This window comes from Strongylocentrotus purpuratus, unplaced genomic scaffold (assembly GCF_000002235.5).
Source record: "Strongylocentrotus purpuratus isolate Spur 01 unplaced genomic scaffold, Spur_5.0 spur5_scaffold_20, whole genome shotgun sequence".
Lineage (NCBI taxonomy): Eukaryota > Metazoa > Echinodermata > Echinoidea > Camarodonta > Strongylocentrotidae > Strongylocentrotus > Strongylocentrotus purpuratus.
Window position 1 is genome coordinate 74,372 of NW_022145606.1, and position 18,174 is coordinate 92,545.

General features: G+C 35.8%; 1 protein-coding gene across 1 annotated transcript; it reads right to left on the reverse strand.

The window, feature by feature from the left end:
* Window positions 1-838: 838 nt before the first annotated feature.
* Window positions 839-14,542, reverse strand: LOC578854 (gastrula zinc finger protein XlCGF57.1). Its single transcript, XM_030992608.1, has 4 exons — window positions 14,460-14,542; window positions 11,904-12,035; window positions 9,465-9,650; window positions 839-4,966 (listed from the first exon to the last, which is right to left on the reverse strand). The coding sequence occupies exons 2-4, from the start codon at window positions 11,974-11,976 to the stop codon at window positions 3,285-3,287; spliced, it is 1,941 nt and encodes a 646-aa protein (XP_030848468.1). The 5' UTR covers window positions 11,977-12,035; window positions 14,460-14,542; the 3' UTR covers window positions 839-3,284.
* Between the last annotated feature and the right edge of the window lie 3,632 nt (window positions 14,543-18,174).

Consider the following 18,174-nt stretch of genomic DNA (forward strand, 5'->3'; position numbering starts at 1 on the left):
CACTTCGTGAAAACAGCGACGATATGCAGTTAAATTATTTGAAACGTTGTTAAATATTTCACATGTGATTTGCTTTTTAATGTTAACAGGACCATGTTGAAAAACAGTATACCTGAACATATTATCCTGTATAAAGATGTTTTAATAAATAAATAAATAAATAAATAAATAAATTGTTACTTGTTTCAGTAGCTTATAACAGTTATTGTTACTTGTTTCAGTAGCTTATAACAGTTATTGTTACTTGTTTCAGTAGCTTATAACAGTTATTGTTACTTGTTTCAGTAGCTTATAACAGTTATTGTTACTTGTTTCAGTAGCTTATAACAGTTATTGTTACTTGTTTCAGTAGCTTATAACAGTTATTGTTACTTGTTTCATTAGCTTATAACAGTTATTGTTACTTGTTTCAGTAGCTTATAACAGTTATTGTCACTTGTTTCAGTAGCTTATAACAGTTATTGTCACTTGTTTCAGTAGCTTATCACAGTTATTGTTACTTGTTTCAGTAGCTTATAAACAAACAATATTTTAAGCACAATGTTAAATATATTCCTTAGAAAATGAAAATTAGTGGATTAATATAATTTTCCAACCAAAATTGGAATGACTACCATGCCTGGTATTCAATTCAATATTTATGTCAGGTAGTAATCTATTCAGTTTCTGGCTTAGATAAGATACTTAGCCAACTTTGGAATTCATTGGAAGCTTTAGGCCAAGTATAACACAACTTCCTAGCTGACTTAAGCCAATTACTTATGCGGCCTTGAGGCTGGCATATGGTTTTAATACGCAGTCTTCACAAGCTGCACAAAAGTATATATCAGTGCATTCAATGAGATGTGATAATTGTTCATTACTTTTATTGTCTAAGTGATGTCACAATGCTCATCATTGTTTTGCTTTTACGCCGACTTGCTCAAGTAAAATAGTTAGATGTGATCTGAATACCAGTCAGAGTCTTAACCAAGCCAAATGTAAAATACTTGCTTAATAGTTGTAATGAATGAAATACGGCCCCAGATATCAAAAACATACAACTGCAAAAGAAAATAATTATAATAATTATTCGCCTGAACACTTTCCAATGCGCTTTTTTCAAGGCATATATATACATATATAACATATAATTCAATCCCTTAAATCGTCCTTGTTTTCACGAAGTGACGGTAGTGAGGAAAATCGTAACGCAAAGTGAATGCAATTTTTTTTCACTACCGTCACTTCGTGAAAACAGCGACGAAATGACAGAATCATTTCAAAAGTTTTAAGTTACCATGATGACCATCTTTTCATCTTTTCATAATAAACACATTATGCTATAAATCCTATATAGATTGAAATTCTTTTAAATTTAAATCCAAATAATAAAAATGAATAAATCATATGTACGTCACATGTTCCTAATTTGCACATTTAAGTACATGAACTCATATGTTGTGTACTTTAGCACAGACTTAATTCCCTTCTAGCTCTCAACAGCATATATCTTTATTGCTATTATAATGACACTTGTTCAACAAATGATATACCCTGCAAAACAGCTCCACTGTTACAAGTAAAGAAATCAGTAAAAATAGTAAATAAATAAATTCAATATTGTACATGTATATTCTCAGGAAAAATATATTTGGAGGGCTGCAAAGTCTAGACTTTCGGAAATTGAATCATCTAACAATATATATATATATATATATATATTACATGGAAATGAATGAGATGTTAGCTGGAAAGGTATTTGCATTTCCCAAAGGCCCTTGTGCTTGCGCAATAATGTACAGAAATGCAAAATTCACTACATTTAATGTGCATCAATCACCTACACATATTTTGTGTACTGCTAGAATGTATCAAATCAACCTACAAAGAAATTACCTCTCTATATCTTATAGGCCAATAGATGAAGAGCATGGAGAAAATAAAGAATAGCATAACACCGCCGTCCGCCAAGTAGAACCCAAGTCGGTCTTGGGTTCCATACCGTCAAAGTTTGATGCGGTTCTTGCGAGTGCGTCTTCTAACAAGTCACGTTTTGTGTTAACTGAAAGTGTATGTCAACTAGCAAAATATCTTTATAGATGTAATATTTGAAGCTCATATAACATTTTAAAAACTTAGATATAACCACATGGAACACCAACACAAAGAACAAACTATTTTTAGGTGACTGGCACAATCCAAATCACCTTCATAGAGGGAGCTGTCTAAAAACATTAAGCAGAGTCAAAATGAGAACTGTAAAAAAAAAAAAAAAAGGTTAACAATTATCTCTGTGCAAGAATGGCCCTTATACTTGTTTCTCTTAAAAAATAATACAGACATGTGAAGCACACTTCACTACACTCAATGTGTCATTTTATAATGCCACATTGTTTTTGCTTTTTATTTAATTCGTTAAATGTAGACCATGTTTCTAGTATAGGGTCTTTAACCCAGATAAATGCTTCATGGCTTGTTTTATTTTCTTTTGTTTCTGGAGATGGTTTACGGAACATGTGACCAAGCTTCTATCATGAAGGAGGTTCAATACTGCTTTGTATCCATGTACCGAATCACATCAAAAAAAATAGTATGCAGATATTCTGTATGAAGGCACAACTTTGAGAAGCTCAAACCATTACTTGCCAAATTTGTGTATCTGACTCAAATTCTTTAAATTCAGAGCCTTAGATAAAATACCACACATACGCATGAGCACCAGAAATTATTTCATAAATATTATTGTTACATACAGTGTGAGTTGCCTAATCTGCTTTACATACAGGAATATAAACATATGATGTACTTTTACTACACTTTTTGACAGGAGCGAACTGTCTTTCCAAATTAAGGTCTTTGCCACTATGGATTATGTAATGTATAACTTGAGACGTATAAAGAGAGATGCCCAGTCTGCTTCACTACTACGCTATCCAACAGGATTAAACCGTCTTTCTTATATAAGGTCTTTGCCACTAAGGTTTAGGTAATGAATGACTTGTCATGTGTAAGGTGAAAGGCCCAGTCTGCATAAGTTATACATACCGCTACTACACTATTTGATGAAAGTAGGCCATCTCTCTAGTAAAGGGTCTACACCACAGAATACCGGCTCACACATAACACAGTACCAGTAAACCCCCTCAAAGAAAAATGGCGTAGCAAAATATTATGCCATACAGCATGGTGCACTTTACAATTTGGCATCTCATTACACGGATAAAAGTGAGCAGGGTATAACTATTAAACCCCTCTTGCTTTGTGCAGCTAGTTTTTCACCTGCATTTAACTTGGCCACAGCATTATTTGAGGGGGCAGTTTAAGGCACCACGTGTGGAAGGGGCTAAAGGGTCATCTCTTGTATGGCTTTTCATGTGTAGCGTAAGATGTCCACTCTGTGGAAAGCCCTTCCCGCACAGACCACACTCGTATGGCTTCTCACCCGTGTGCGTTCGCATATGAGCCGTCAAGGTACTCCTCTGGGCAAACCAATGCTCACAAACCGAACATTGGAATGGTCGATCGCCCGTGTGCGTCCTCATGTGCGTGCTAAGACCCTGTTTCTGGATGAACCGCTTGTCGCAGACGGAACACTGGTAGTTCCTCTCGCCAGTGTGTATCTTCTGATGGTTCAGAAGGCTATCATCACGAGCGAAAGCTTTTTTGCAGACCGGACATTCAAAGGGCCTCTCGCCAGTGTGCGTCCTGAGGTGCTTGGTAAGCGTCTTCTTACTGGTGAATGCTTTCTCGCACACAGAACATTTATACGGATTCTCCCCCGTGTGGTTGCGCATGTGAATCGTCAGAAGGCCACTCTGGGCGTACCTCTTGTCGCAGAGGGTACATTGGTAAGGCTTCTCACCCGTGTGGACTCGCATATGGGTGGACAGACCGGTGCTCTGGGCGAAGGCTTTCTTGCAGATGGTACACACGTACGGCTTCTCGCCGGTGTGAGTTCTTCTGTGGCTTCGGAGACTACTCAACCGAGGGAAGAACTTCTCACAGTCAGGACACGCGTAAGGCTTCTTCCCTGTGTGGATCCTCATGTGCGATACAAGCCCACTGTTGTAGTAGAATCCCTTATTGCAGACAGGGCAGTTCATTGGGGCGTCGCCGATGTGGGTTCCCATGTGCTCCGAAAGACTACTACCATGAGAGAATCTCCTGTTGCACACGGAACATTGGAATGGCTGTTCTTTGGTGTGCGTCCTCATGTGGACCGCCAGACCTTCTGTGCGAGCGAAGGACGTCTGGCAGACGGTACACTGGTATGGCTTTTCCCCGCTGTGGATTGTCATATGCTTCCTGACACCACTGCGCTGAGCAAAGCTCTTAGGACACAACGTACATTGGAAAGGTTTCTCTCCTGTATGGGTTCTGATGTGGTCATCAAGGTTCCTAGAACGCTGAAAGCTTTTCCCGCACTGAGAACATGTATACCGCAGATATTTTTTGTGGGTTGCAATGTGTTCTTTCAGGTAGTCACTCTGGGAAAACGTTTCATTGCAAACTGAACACTGGTAAGATTGTGCCCCTATGTGTGTCGTGATATGAACTGCGAGAGTACTTCTCTTGACATATCCCTTGTTGCAGACAGAGCACTTGAAAGGTTTTTCTCCTGGGTGGGTTTCCATGTGTTCACGAAGCAGACCGCTCTGGACAAATCCTTCACTACAAACGTGGCATGCGTAAGGTAAATCTTTTTCATGAGTTTTGACATGCTCTCGTAGGTGATCTTTGAAAGTAAATGCCACGTTACAAATGCAACATTGATAACAAGATTCCCCCGTGTTGATTTCTGCATCCTCCGTACTTGTCATGTTGATGGTGCGTGCGTCCGTTTCCGTAGTACAGCTGAGAAAAGGCTCTCCTAAGAGCTGAAGAGGTTTGCAGTCTACGTCACATTCCAACTGGTCTTCCATCTGTGTCCCTCCCTCCCTCTGTATCCGTCCTACAGTCTTCATAAGTGTGATCTGCACGACACCTGTAAAGAACAAGAATTAATAATCAGTAAAACTTAAAAACACAATCTTTAGTTTTCAAGATTCAAGCTTTCCCATCCAAATATAATACAAACTGCATTTTCCTCATCAATTAGGCCTAAAATAAAAACTTGTAGGATTGCCCTTTGCAACCGACCCAAAAATCTGAAAATCTACGGTCAGCATTTAATTTTTTTTTTTTTTTTTTTTAAACCATTTTTTAGATTTTTTTTTATTGATGAATACAAAAATATGTATTTTGTTTGTTTAAATGAGATATGAATGAATAAAATCAAATTCTTCCCAAATTCTCACTCGTCTTCAAAGTGTAGTTAACACCATATTTTTTGCTATTGTGAATTTATAGTTAGGGGAATGTTTACAGTTTTCCTATTTTATGTTTGGTTTTGATCTAATAAAGTACAGGAATGTGTTAGATGTTATTGGCTTTTTATATTTTTAAAGATTTACAATAGTCAGTATTTCAGAAAGATATTTTACACCAGTGCTAGGAGTATTCACCTGTTTCAAACCTTGATAATGTAAGAATCATTCACCAAATAATAACAAAAAGTTGATACATTAAATCTTCCAAGCTTAATGAATATTTTAATATATAAAATATCAAAATGAATCACTATATTTTCCCAAATTATAAGACATCCTCAACATTTATCCAATATGTTTCGGAGGCTTCATTTAGTGTTAACCACACTGTATTATGCTCTTTGCCAACCCCTTAGGATCAAATGGCAAAGGCCATGCCATCCAAAGACCATTTGTAACAGTAGGAGAGAAATTTGGTGGGCAAAGAACCCTCTAGAAATGTTAGGGAAGCAGTGTGTACAACCCCTTTTTATGACAATGGAATAATAATAATAATATTCGGTTCTTTTATAGCACATATTTAACGTCTCTATGTGCTTCCAAATTTGAAAATTATTACCCCGGCTTTAGCATGGCTTCCATTACGGCGCTTAAGCATTTCAAGGAATTAATTCCTGCCAGGTAGCCAATTTACCTCACCTGGGTCGAGTGTGGCAAATGTAGATTAATGTCTTGCCAAAGGACATTAGTGCCGCGGCAGAACTAATAGACCATGAAGATCTTGAAGATATTGACAAGGTTACAGCAACATGAGCTAGCAACTTCTGATACTAGTTAGCATCTCTTCCAGACAGGCATGAACACTGCAGACAGTTCTCTCATTTCCTTACTGTTATCCACAAGAATATAGAGGTAAGAACTGTATATTTTGTCCTTTAATTACTTTACTTGTACTTTTTTTAATGTGTCATTGTAATGGAACTGATGTGTGAAAGTTTTTAAAGTTTAGATTTGTCACTAAAAATAAAGTGAGGCCTAGTTAAGATCTGTATTGTACATTGTACATGTACCTTTATCATACTCAATTTGTGTGGTTTTAAAGGTTGGGTGACATCCACATATAGTTTGATTCCTGTTGATGTGCAGCCTAAAAAAAAATGCTCCAAATCTCATTCATCTTGTCACATCATCTGTAAATCTATAGTGAGCTAACAAGAGACAGTGGTACGTATAATAGCTTAATCAGAACTGATCACCTGTTTACAATAGACCATACAATACCAACATATGAGTTGCTATGTCAGAAGTGGTGTAGCATCACCAGGAAAAGAAAGGTAATGTGGAGGTATTTGTGAGCATGTGCTGAGCTGGAGAAAGTTACATACAAATTTCTCTTGTTAGCTCACTAACGATTAACAGATAGATGAATGAGATCTGGAATATTTATTTAGGTGGAGTTTAGCAGGTCTGAGAAAATTATTGTACAATATTTTTAAATCTATGAAATATGTTTATAACAAACTATGAGTTGTATGCAGCCCTGCACATAAACATGAATCAATTTATATTTGGATGTCACCTGACTTTTAAGGTTTGCCTCAGTACCAAATGTTTAAATTAGACTTTTGATATACATGTGTGTACATTTACGGGTCTATGGCTATGCACAATGAATGGAAGCCGTGTAAATATTACAATCTTGAACATGTTATTCCTGCAAATCCATGGGGAAAACAGATTAAAACAAGTCTGTCATTAATTAGTACTTAAAGATTTGTGCAATGTACACATAAAGCATCCTTAGCGATGGTGCCCATATAGACTACTGAACTAGTTCTTATTAACAACACATGGATAAATAATAAGATATTATGTAATGCACTATGCAAATATACGTTCAAGATGTACTTTTAAAATCAAACAAAATTATTGTTTTTTAGTGTCTAAGCTCAGATATACATGTATGTATGAACATTGCTCTGTGCAGTACAAACTGCTAATTTCCTATTTTCTTCTCCAATTGCAGCATCAATGTGAGCGATTATGTTGCCATATATTTTGATGCACCTTCATCTAGCAGCAGGACTACAAATGGGGTAATATTCATGGCTCTTGTAAGTATTACCCATGTTAGATCTCAGATTATTAAAAAAAACATTTAACAGGATCAACTTTCTGTATGTGAGAAATACTTAGACAAAAAGATTTTTCTAAAATGTATATGAGCATGTGTTGTGGTACTGAACAAAGTTAACAGGGTGAATTAAAATAAGGGACTGTGAATGTCTGTGTAAATGTAAACGCATAACGAACAAGTTCGTGGAAACCACTGTGCAGAAATTTAATTCTTTGCACTAAGAATAAATGATGACAAAGACGCAAGTGAAGGGTAATGATACATTGCTATGAATTAATATAAATGGTTTCTATGTGAACAAGTATTTTAAGTGCTTTACTTTCAGTTCAACATTTTATCAAAACTTCAAAAGTAAGGTTAAATTTTGCTTTGTATATTGCCTTTGTAGTTGACAATAAAGTGTGTTAACATATTTGAAGTCTCCGAAACACTACTGTGAACTGATCCTATACATGCATATGTTCCCTGAATGTTTCAACTTTGATATGAGAAAAGTGATTTCCTTGGAAATTACATACTTGACAATATATTTCCCTGAGTATCAGCACAGATTTTTTGAATTTTTCTTAATCTGTTACCTAAGTAATGGACAACATTTTATGTTAACATGATTGAAGTCTCCGAAACAGGCATTGTTGTTAACCTGAAGCCTCTGAAACACACACATAAGAAATTTTCAACTCCTCATTTGAAATGCGATTTCTTTGGAATTTGCGTTAGTAATTAGCCCTCACTGAATGGTATTTGTATAATCATTTTTATTTTGCTCCCCCTCTTGGAAGATAGGTAAATTTGAAAAATTAAATGTCAGCGTTGTACATGTATTTTATCTTGAATTTGAAAAACACATTGAATTTTTTTACAGACCGAATAAGTTTGACCAAAATTTTTTTTTAAGCCTTCAAGTACATTAGAATAGCAAATGGAAAATTGCAATGAATTATGTTTGCAAAACAAATGTTGTCATTTAAGTTGATAGAATTAAAATGTTGTTTTTGTTCAAATTTATCATATTTGTCACAGTTGTTCATTATTTTTCCAGGTTTCTGATGTAGTTTAAGCTCCAAAACAAAAAAAAATCCATAATTTAGACATTTCTAGTAATAATTTTAGTAGAAATGTTTATGGAAACATATTTTGAAATTTTGACCCTGTTTGAGAAATGTTACACCCTTTACTGTCAAAATGACCATATACATCGAGACAAATTTTCAATTTTTTCATCAATTTGGAATCTGTTGATATATTGCCTGACAGTCTCAAATCGAGCGCTCAAAGACTGGATATTTACATGTTTTTCAATTGGTTTTATAGATACAAACATTTGCAATAGGCTATGATTTGAACCTGTTGCATGCAAAAGTGTCTGGCTGTCTTTTCCTGTGTCAATTTCGGTCCCTTTTTTGGTTAGTAAAGAGACCACTTTGTGCCCGGGACCACCTGTTCAATTTGTCAACAATCTTCACATTGCTAGCAAGTTTTACAGGTAGTTGAAAACCAACTTCATCAGCTGGGAAGCACAGAGTGTTGTCTCAACACAACAATGCAAACCATGGATTATTATGAGGTGAAAAAGATATGAATGGAATGATGACGCTGAAACACATGTATTAAAGCATTACAAACTGAGAAATATCAGCCAAAAGAGGCGGACAAAAAAAAAGTTTAAAAAAATAAAATCTTTTCTGACCGACCGACCCATGTTTTGGCACCCAAAGGGCAATGCAACAAGTTTTTATTTTAGGCCTTATGCATGCAATGTAGAAAATAAACAGCACACAATACATGTTTAGTGTACATTTTACTTTGCAAAAGCAAAGACAGCGTTGGCATCAAGTTGTCAGTAAAGGCGTAATATTAAGAGAAACATTAGTGACAGTTTGGGGTACATCCTTTATGCTTGAATATAGAATATATCTAGAAAAATACCTTCTCAAAAATTTTCTTTATTCTCATGGGTCTGTAATTACTATGGTAGACCGATGCATGTTCAAATGAAATTAATCTTAGTTACTTGTTAAGTTTTTTCACTGTACCTTCATTCACTAATGAAGAGGATGTATTGTGTATGTGGGTTTCACTCTCCTCCCACCCATTTGCTTCCATCCTTTCTTCCTTTATGAAGATTGTCTGATATTCTTCGTTCCCTCCGTCTGATGGCTCCAGTATCAGCTCCTCCATTGGCTCTTCCTTGATTGATCTAAAGCCGTTCAGCATCTCACCTGAATGAAAAAAACTGAGAGTATAACATCTACATCTACAGACTCGTCCATAAATATCTTGATTGCTATGTTTTTTTGTTTTTTTAGATTTGGTAGATTTGATAGACTAATACGGCTTATGCCGAAAGGGTGGGTAGCGTCGCGGCGAGGCGCATTGACTTGAAAGCGACCATTCGTCCAAAGCCCCCCCGGTGTGGCCGAAAGAGTTCGTTGGGAGTGTTGTGTCGCGTCGAACGCGACTATTCGTCCAAAGCCCCCCCCCCGGTTTGGGCGAAAGGGTGCGTTGACTAGTCTTCCACATCAGTTGTTTATAATAGAATGTACGGAATAGTAATTCAAGTCGTTTAAATTCAAATAATCAAGATAGAAACAGATTAAAAATTAGATAAAACTATTTTTTATGTAGTCTTGCAGATCAGGCGTTTATAAAAATTACATCAATTAATGAATTCAATAAATATTTGACCACCTTAATGCACCCTTTCGCAGGCACGTAGCCAGAGTTTGATGGTTTTTTTTTTTAGGGGGGGGGGGGTGGCACATACATGTAATCGATCGACGTCCTGGGGAGGGGTCTAAAAAAGTTCAACCGATCTTGGATTTGTTATTATTATTATTATTATCATTATTATTATTTTTTTGTTTTTTGGTTTTGGTTGTTTTGTTTATTTTGAGGGGGGGGGGGGGGGTATGTGCCCCCCTACCCCGTAGCTACGTGCCTGCCCTTTCAGGATAAGCAGGGGGGGGAGGGGTTCTGAATTCCATATATAGAAAGAAATGGATATTATTTTTGGTTATTTTAATAAATAAACGACTGATATGCAAGACTATGTAAATACCTTTATTAGACATTTTAGATATCATAGTACATTATTTGATTGTGTTTCTTGTTATTTATTGATTTAATTCTTATAAACGCCTGATCTGCAAGACTACGTAAAAACTAGTTTGATTTAATTTTTAATTTGTTTCTATCTTGATTATTTCAATTTAGATCTAAACGACTTGAATTTCTATTCCTTAAATTCTATTATAAATGAATGATATGGAAGACTAGTCAACGCACCCTTTGGGCCAAACCGGGGGGGGCGGGGGCTTCGGACGAATGGTCGCGTTTAAGTCAACGCGACGCTACCCACCCTTTCAGCGTAAGCCGACTAATAGGATGGTTAATTTTAGTTACACATTCATTTATAAATGATGTTGACCTTATCTTTATATTTTGTTTAATGTATGCACCAGCCAATGTGAAGAGCCTCTACACAGAATTTTTAAATTCTTTTAGGTGATCCTCAGGCATTGGCTGGTGCTAAATATCATTTTGTTTATGTTATATCATTTTGTCAACTTTGTGATGTTTTGTATGTTATCATCTTGCCTGGAAATAAAATAAATAAATTTGTTATTCAATTTCGTATTGATATAATTCTCTTACAGATCAGTTCTTATGTTCCCTTATCATATGATAACAACATAAAATACAGAATATCATACTTCTCTCACTTTTAAAGGGATCGTTTAACAATGTTAAATCTGAGATACACGGCCCTACAGTGTACTTGTCATCAGTGTCTGTGATATGGTGTAATTTTGAAGCCCTAAAAAAATCTCGCTTCAAAATGATCAAGAAGTGCCTCAAAAAAGTAAAAATCTTTGAGTGACCAGTTTTACCATACTCGTTTTCCCCAATAGACTGTAGTGTTATGAAAACCGTCAGGCGAACAGTTTTCAAAATTTGTAATTCCAATCATAAATATCTTGATAATTAGACAGGCTATCGGCTTGTAAAAGTAATGGGGTTCCTGACTGACCTAAAGGTTTATAATTATCATGGCATCATGAGCTAAATCCAGAATTTTGTTTCAGAATCTGAGACAAAGCTACCGGATCCCTTTAAAGGCCGTCTGTACTAGTTTGGCCAGTAGGGATTAGACCACACACAGCGTGGTCACTCAGCCCTCAATTTACATAAGAAAAAGAGGATCATGGGGACCAATGGTCACTGATTAGGCATTGTTTTCTATAAAGAGGGAGCAAGTAAATACAAGTAGTACAGTGGGGCTTTAAATGATGACAACATAAAATAAAAAAAATATCATACTTCTCTCACTTTGAAGCTAGAAATCCATTCAAACAGTCTTACCTTCAGGACTACAAACCCTCAAAAAAGATTACCGAGAGTCCTTTTTCAGGACTCCTCAATCCTCCCTCTCTCTCACATGATGCACCCGCAAGCCTACTGTATAGTCTTACCTTTTTGAAATGATAGCACGGCTGCTGTCTCCATCATCATCTCATCCGATCTTGATATCCCTGCCATACTCATCGTTCTTTCATTCTAGTGACAGGCCCTGATCCTTTCTTGATCTTTCTCACATCGTCATCCTGTACAAGAAATATCAAAAATTAAAACTAGATGGATCTTTGACTGCACAAAGTCGAAAACGATGCCTCTGCCATAGAGTAAATTTACAAACCAAAACGGAAGCAATTTTTAATAATTAAAGTTTAATTGTAATCCATAACAGGTTCTCAGAAATCAGATTATCGTGATTACAATCTATTTTTCATGTATAATACATGGCTCTGCAAGATACATCCATGTCCTGAGTTTGATAGTACTAATCCATCTGTCGGTTCTAGTGATAATGCTCTGACAAGCTATTTACATGTATAGGCATACCTAATGAGCCCCATGATCTTTGGCCTCAAAATCTGATCGGTTCATTGGCTCTGCAAGATATACAGTGTCTTGAGTTAAATGGTAATCCATTGATCAGTTCCTGAGATAAAGCGATCACAAGCTATTTTTGCATACATAATGAGCCTTTTGACCTTGGATCTTGTGACCCCGAAATCCTATAAGTTCATTGGCTCTGCAAGATACATACATGACCAAAGTTTGGCAAGTGCCCCTTCCCCTTTCCACTTCTGATAAGCGCCACTTTTATTTGACAGGTACCCCTTTTCCTTTGACAAGTTCCCATTTTCCTTTGCAATAGTGTCCATTTTCCATTCTCATAAGCACCCGTTTTAATTTCGAGTAAGTTCCCCTTATCTTTTGTAAAAAGTGCACCTTCCCCTTTTTAACTCGGATAAGCGCACCTTATATTTTCACATGTGCCCCCTTTCCATATGATAAGTGCCCCCATTTAAAACAGAGACCCTTTCCCTTCTCATAAATGCCCCTTTTCATCTATGAAAATAGTTAATTTTCATTCTCACAAGTGCCCCTTTTTATCTCTTTTAAATGACCCTATTCAATTATGAGAGATACTGATTTTACTTTGACAAGTGCCCCTTCCCCTCCTGATAAGTGCTCTTTTCATCTCTTATAAATGCCCCTTTTATTTTGACACATCCCCCTGTTCCTTCCTAATAAATAATATTTTCCTTCTTGTAAGTGCCCCTTCCCCTTCTAATAATTACCCCCTTTTCATCTTTAATAAGTGCCACTTGCACTTCGATCCCCTTTCTCATTAAAGCCCCCTTTCACCTCTGATAAATGCCCCTATCAAAATTAGATTGGTGCCCCTTTTCTTTCAATAAACGCACATTTCCCTTTATCATTAGTGCCCCTTTTTCATTCTCATAAGTTCCTCTTTTCATGTATGGTCAGTGCCCCTTTTCAGATGCTATAAGTGCCCCTTTTCACATCTGATAATTACCCTTTTAAACAATAATATGTGCCCCATTTCCCTTTCTAATAAGAAACATATCCCTTTTTAATAAATATCCCTTTTCACTTCTTATAAATGCCCCTATCAAAATCTGATGAAATCCCTTTTCATCCCTGGTGCGTGCCTCTTTTTTTTAATGTACCGGTAAGAAGTGCCTTATTTTCACATCTGATAATTAGCCTTTGTTTGACAGGTGCTCCTTTTGTTTTCTAATAAGTGCCACTGTTTCCTCTCATCATTTAACGTGCCCCTAATTTCAAGTGACTAAGACTAAGAGTAATTTCCGCCAAAGAAAAAAATACTCCAAAAAGATAAGAAAATTGATACAAAAGGGGTAAGAATATAATCAATCATGACCGTTATTTGAACGATTGGTGATTAAGTTGATTTTTGGAATGTTTCAGTAGGCCGGAGTAACAGGTAAAAAATGGATACGAAAGTACACTAGCGCCACCCCCCTTTGGAAGTCGCTCCGCCGCCTCTGCCGCGCCACGCCCATCTGAAAAATACTAAAAGTGGCAATGAAGTGATAACAATAAAACAGAAGCGATCCAAAGACCAAATAGGTCTAGACCTCTAGATCTAAATGTTCATCCCCCCCCCCTACATTTAACCTATTTCTTTAAAAAAATGTTGTTTCTGTAAAGATGATCCGTGTTTTAACAAGCTGTGCTTTTTTAACAGACCACAATGACAGGCACAGCTCTTTTTCCACATTTGTTAAAGTCTTTATAACTGTTTCATTGTTAATGTATTTATGCTAGTTGACGATGAACTTGTTACTACTGTTCCTGAATGAAATGTTTTTTTATGCAAGTGGAAAGAAATAAATAAAACTTGACACAACATAAAAATGGGTCCGATCAAAATTATACGCTCCGCGAACGCGAACGCAGCCGCCGATCAGCCGAACAAGGCCTACGGACGGGGAGCTCGAGCGAAGGCCCGAAATTCTGAAGCCAGCTACATGTAGCTGTGCAGATATTCACACATGATACGACCGTTTCTCGTTTATATACTCCGAGACGAAACAGCGTTTTCACTAAAGTTTACATCATAATCACTGCCTGAAATACCAATTAACCAATACTGAGACAAAAAAAAAGTGAATGAAAGAGTACGAACTCACCCATTTAATGCTTTCTTGATCTTGTTTACGCTTTGCAAACGACATCCGGAAATAGTGCAAAATTGTGCATAGGTACACGTACATATCATACGATTACGTTGTTGTTGTTGTTGTTGTTGTGTTTTGAGTTATGGGCGATTAGTCAGTGATTTGACTATTGTCGCCAAATTACTTTACGGCACGTGTTATATCTCTCAATTTGGGATTTTTTTTAAAAATACATTTATTTCGTTTTATATTTATCTATCTTTTAAGATAGTATCGTAAAATAATATCGTAAGCAAAACATTCATGGGCTTTGTTAGTGTTTCTAACAGTACGTGCAGATTATTTGTTATATCACATACACACCATACATAAATATGTATATAAGATAGCACCTACACAAGCTTCTATATTCAGTAATCTTATCATACCTTTTATCATTGTTGTTACTTTTTCTTATTTTATTTTCTTAATACATTATGTTATTATATTTTTAATGTACTGAGTGTAATTTAACATATTTATAATATCGTATTATGTTTTACTGTTCTTATTTTATTTTCTTATTACATTATGATTGTTATTATATTTTTAATGTACTGAGTGTAATTTAGCATATTATAATATTGTATAATGTTTTACTATTCTTATTTTATTTTCTTATTACTTATATTATTATTATATTTTTAATGTACTGAGTGTAATTTAACATATTTATAATATTGTATTATGTTTTACTGTTCTTTTTTTTATTTTCTTATTACATTATGTTATTATATTTTTAATGTACTGAGTGTAATTTAGCATATTTATAATATTGTATTATATTTTACTGTTCATCAAGGGAGGTATTACTTCCTGATAGGGAACCGTTTCGTTCTGAGAAAGAACCGTACAATAGCTTTTTGTATACTGGACTCACTCTTTTTAAGTATTCCATAATTTTTTCAGGTTGGGATTCGTTAATTTCTGTTAGAAACATAGCCCTTTCTATAATATAGTTAGGGCAATGTACTAAAAAATGTTTTACAGTCTCTATTTCACTGGGGCATCTATTACAGAAACCAGTAGCATGAATTCCCAATCTGAGGAGATCCTGGTTAAGTCCAAGGACTCCAAAGCGGAGTCGATGTATTATTGTTGAATGTTGTCTCTCTAATGAGCATATATATGGTTTATTAACATCTTTTTGATATGTTTTTCAAATATGAGTTGGTTTTGTTCCACCTTTCTTGCCAAAGGAGTTTGGAACTTGTAGTAATTAAGCTTTTCATTTCTGACATATTTAGGTTATTATTGACTTCTATTTTCTTTACTAATGCGGCCTTTGCGTGGAAATCCGCCATCTCGTTCCCTTTTATTCCACAATGTCCAGGTATCCACTCTACATATATATCAACTCCTTTATTCTTTAAGTGAGTAGTCATGGTGAGAATTTCCAGAATAAAAGATTCGTCCTTCTGTTGTTGTAATGCAATAAGTGCACTCAGTGAATCACTAAAAATAACAACCCCCACATAAATGTCTAATTCATCTACCCATCTGAGAGCAAGAATGATGGCAGCCAATTCAGCCCTGTACGAAGAGGTGAAATTTGCTAACCTTTTGCTCCGATGTACAGAATAGTAAGGGACGTAAAAAGCAGCTGCAGAGGTCCCTCTTTCAGGTACTTTTGATCCATCGGTGTATATATGTAATTGAGTCGCCCATTTAGTATGTATGATTTCCAGGCTGCTTTGTTTTTGTTGTGTAGGATGATCTGTTTTCTTTATTCGAGTACTTAATTCCGTTGACACTGCCGGAGGGGGTAGAATAACCATGGTGGAAATGGGGAGTAGGTTATCGTTTCTATACGTTTTCCCAGCTTGCTTTGTATTCTATATCCAAAAGGTTTGTTTACGTTTTTCCCTTCAAGTATTCAAAATGCCAACATGGTTCAATGTTTTTTAACAACGGATGATTCGCCCATCTTTCGATGTTTTGTCTATATTTACTTGAAAGCATTTGTCTTCTTATATCCAAAGGCATTTCCCCCATTTCCACCTGTAGTGATTCTAAGGAGGTTAATGGCAGCCCACCTGCGCATATCCTCAGTGCTTGGTATTGGACAGAGTCAATGGCTTTTTTGGTGGTAGCAGCTGCACTGTCATACGCCTCACATCCGTAATCAAAAAGAGACCTTATAATTGCTCTGTACACCATGATAAGTGATTTCGAGGAACTTCCCCAGTTTGTTCCAGTTAGACATCTTAAGATATTTAATTTTCTTTTACTTCTCGTGATTACATTTTCGATATGTGGTTGCAAGTTAACCTTTTATCAAATATAACCCCTAAAAAGCGATGAGATTTTTCGTACATTAACACATTTCCATTCAGTTCTATATCAGGGCGGTAGAACGGCATTCCAGCTTTTCGTAAAAAATACGGGCACTGTTTTAACAGGTGAGAGTCGAAACCCCCACTCTTCAAACCAACGATTTAAAAGATTCAAATATTTCTGTATTTTTTCAGTAATATGTACAATGTTCCTGCCTGATATCCATATTGCGCAGTCATCTGCATACATAGATATGCTTACATCTTGGTCTGTAGGTATATCACCCATCATTATATTATATAAAAGAGGACTTAAAACACTCCCTTGTGGTAACCCGTTATGCGTTTTATAAGTTTTAGATTCTGTATTTCCAATTCGTACTTGAAAAGTTCGTGCTGTTAGATAATTTTTTCTATATATCTCAGCATGTTCCCCTTCTATTCCATTTTTTGCTAATTTAAAAACCAGACCCTTTATCCAAACTGTATCGAAGCCTTTTCGACATCCAAGAAAACCGCTATTACATGTTCATTACAATTTATACTCTTTTGGATGTCATTTTCTAATTGTACAATTTGTCCGTCACACTACTACGACTTTCCTAAATCCACTTAAAAAAATGGGTAATAATTCATGCTTTTCAACATACCATTGTAATCTTTCTTTTATCATTCGTTCAATTATTTTGGCAAAACATGATGTTAAAGAGATTGGTCTATATGACGATGTATTTCTGGGATCTTTTCCATGTTTGAGAATAGGGATTATTATAGAATGCTTTAGTTGAATTGGAATTTCCCGGTTTTCCATATTAAGTTAATAATGTTCAGCATGATTTCCTTGTTTGCTTTTGGCAGATTTTCATAAACAACGTAAGGTATATTATCTTTTCCTGGGGCAGTCTTTTTTCGCGATTGCACTGCCTTTTCAAATTCTGTTATAAAAAAGGGTTCATTTATAACATGATCTACATTTAAAATATGAATGTCATTATTTGGTGCCTTCGGTAATTCCTTATTAGTATCCCTGTCTTTTATTCCTATTTTTTGAAAGTAATTTCCAAAGGCATTTGCTTTCTCCTGATCGGAGACAATATCTTTACTATTTACAATCAATGTTGACATATTTTTGTTTTTTTTTGTTTTTTTTATTAGTACACCATTCAGCCCTTTTTTTATACAAGCCCAGATCTTAGATTCTGGCATATACTGATCAAGCTTTGTGCAAAATGCTCGCCAGTAATTTCGTTCTGCTTGGCGGAGCACACGCTGTGCTTCTGCTTTCTTTTTTAAGTACTCATCTACCTTTTCAAAAGTTATTTTCCGTGACATCTTATTACACATTTCTATTTCTCTCTTTGATTTTCTTGTACCTTTGGTCCACCAAGGCACCGGATTTTTAGAGACATTTT

Coding starts and splice junctions, on each gene's coding strand:
- LOC578854 (XM_030992608.1), bottom strand. CDS start 11,976: ATGAGTATGGCAGGGATATCAAGATCGGATGAGATGATGATGGAGACA. Junction 9,651..11,903: donor CGTGCTATCATTTCAAAAAG/GTAAGACTATAC, acceptor TTTTTCATTCAG/GTGAGATGCTGAACGGCTTT. Junction 4,967..9,464: donor CTCTTCATTAGTGAATGAAG/GTACAGTGAAAA, acceptor TGTTCTTTACAG/GTGTCGTGCAGATCACACTT.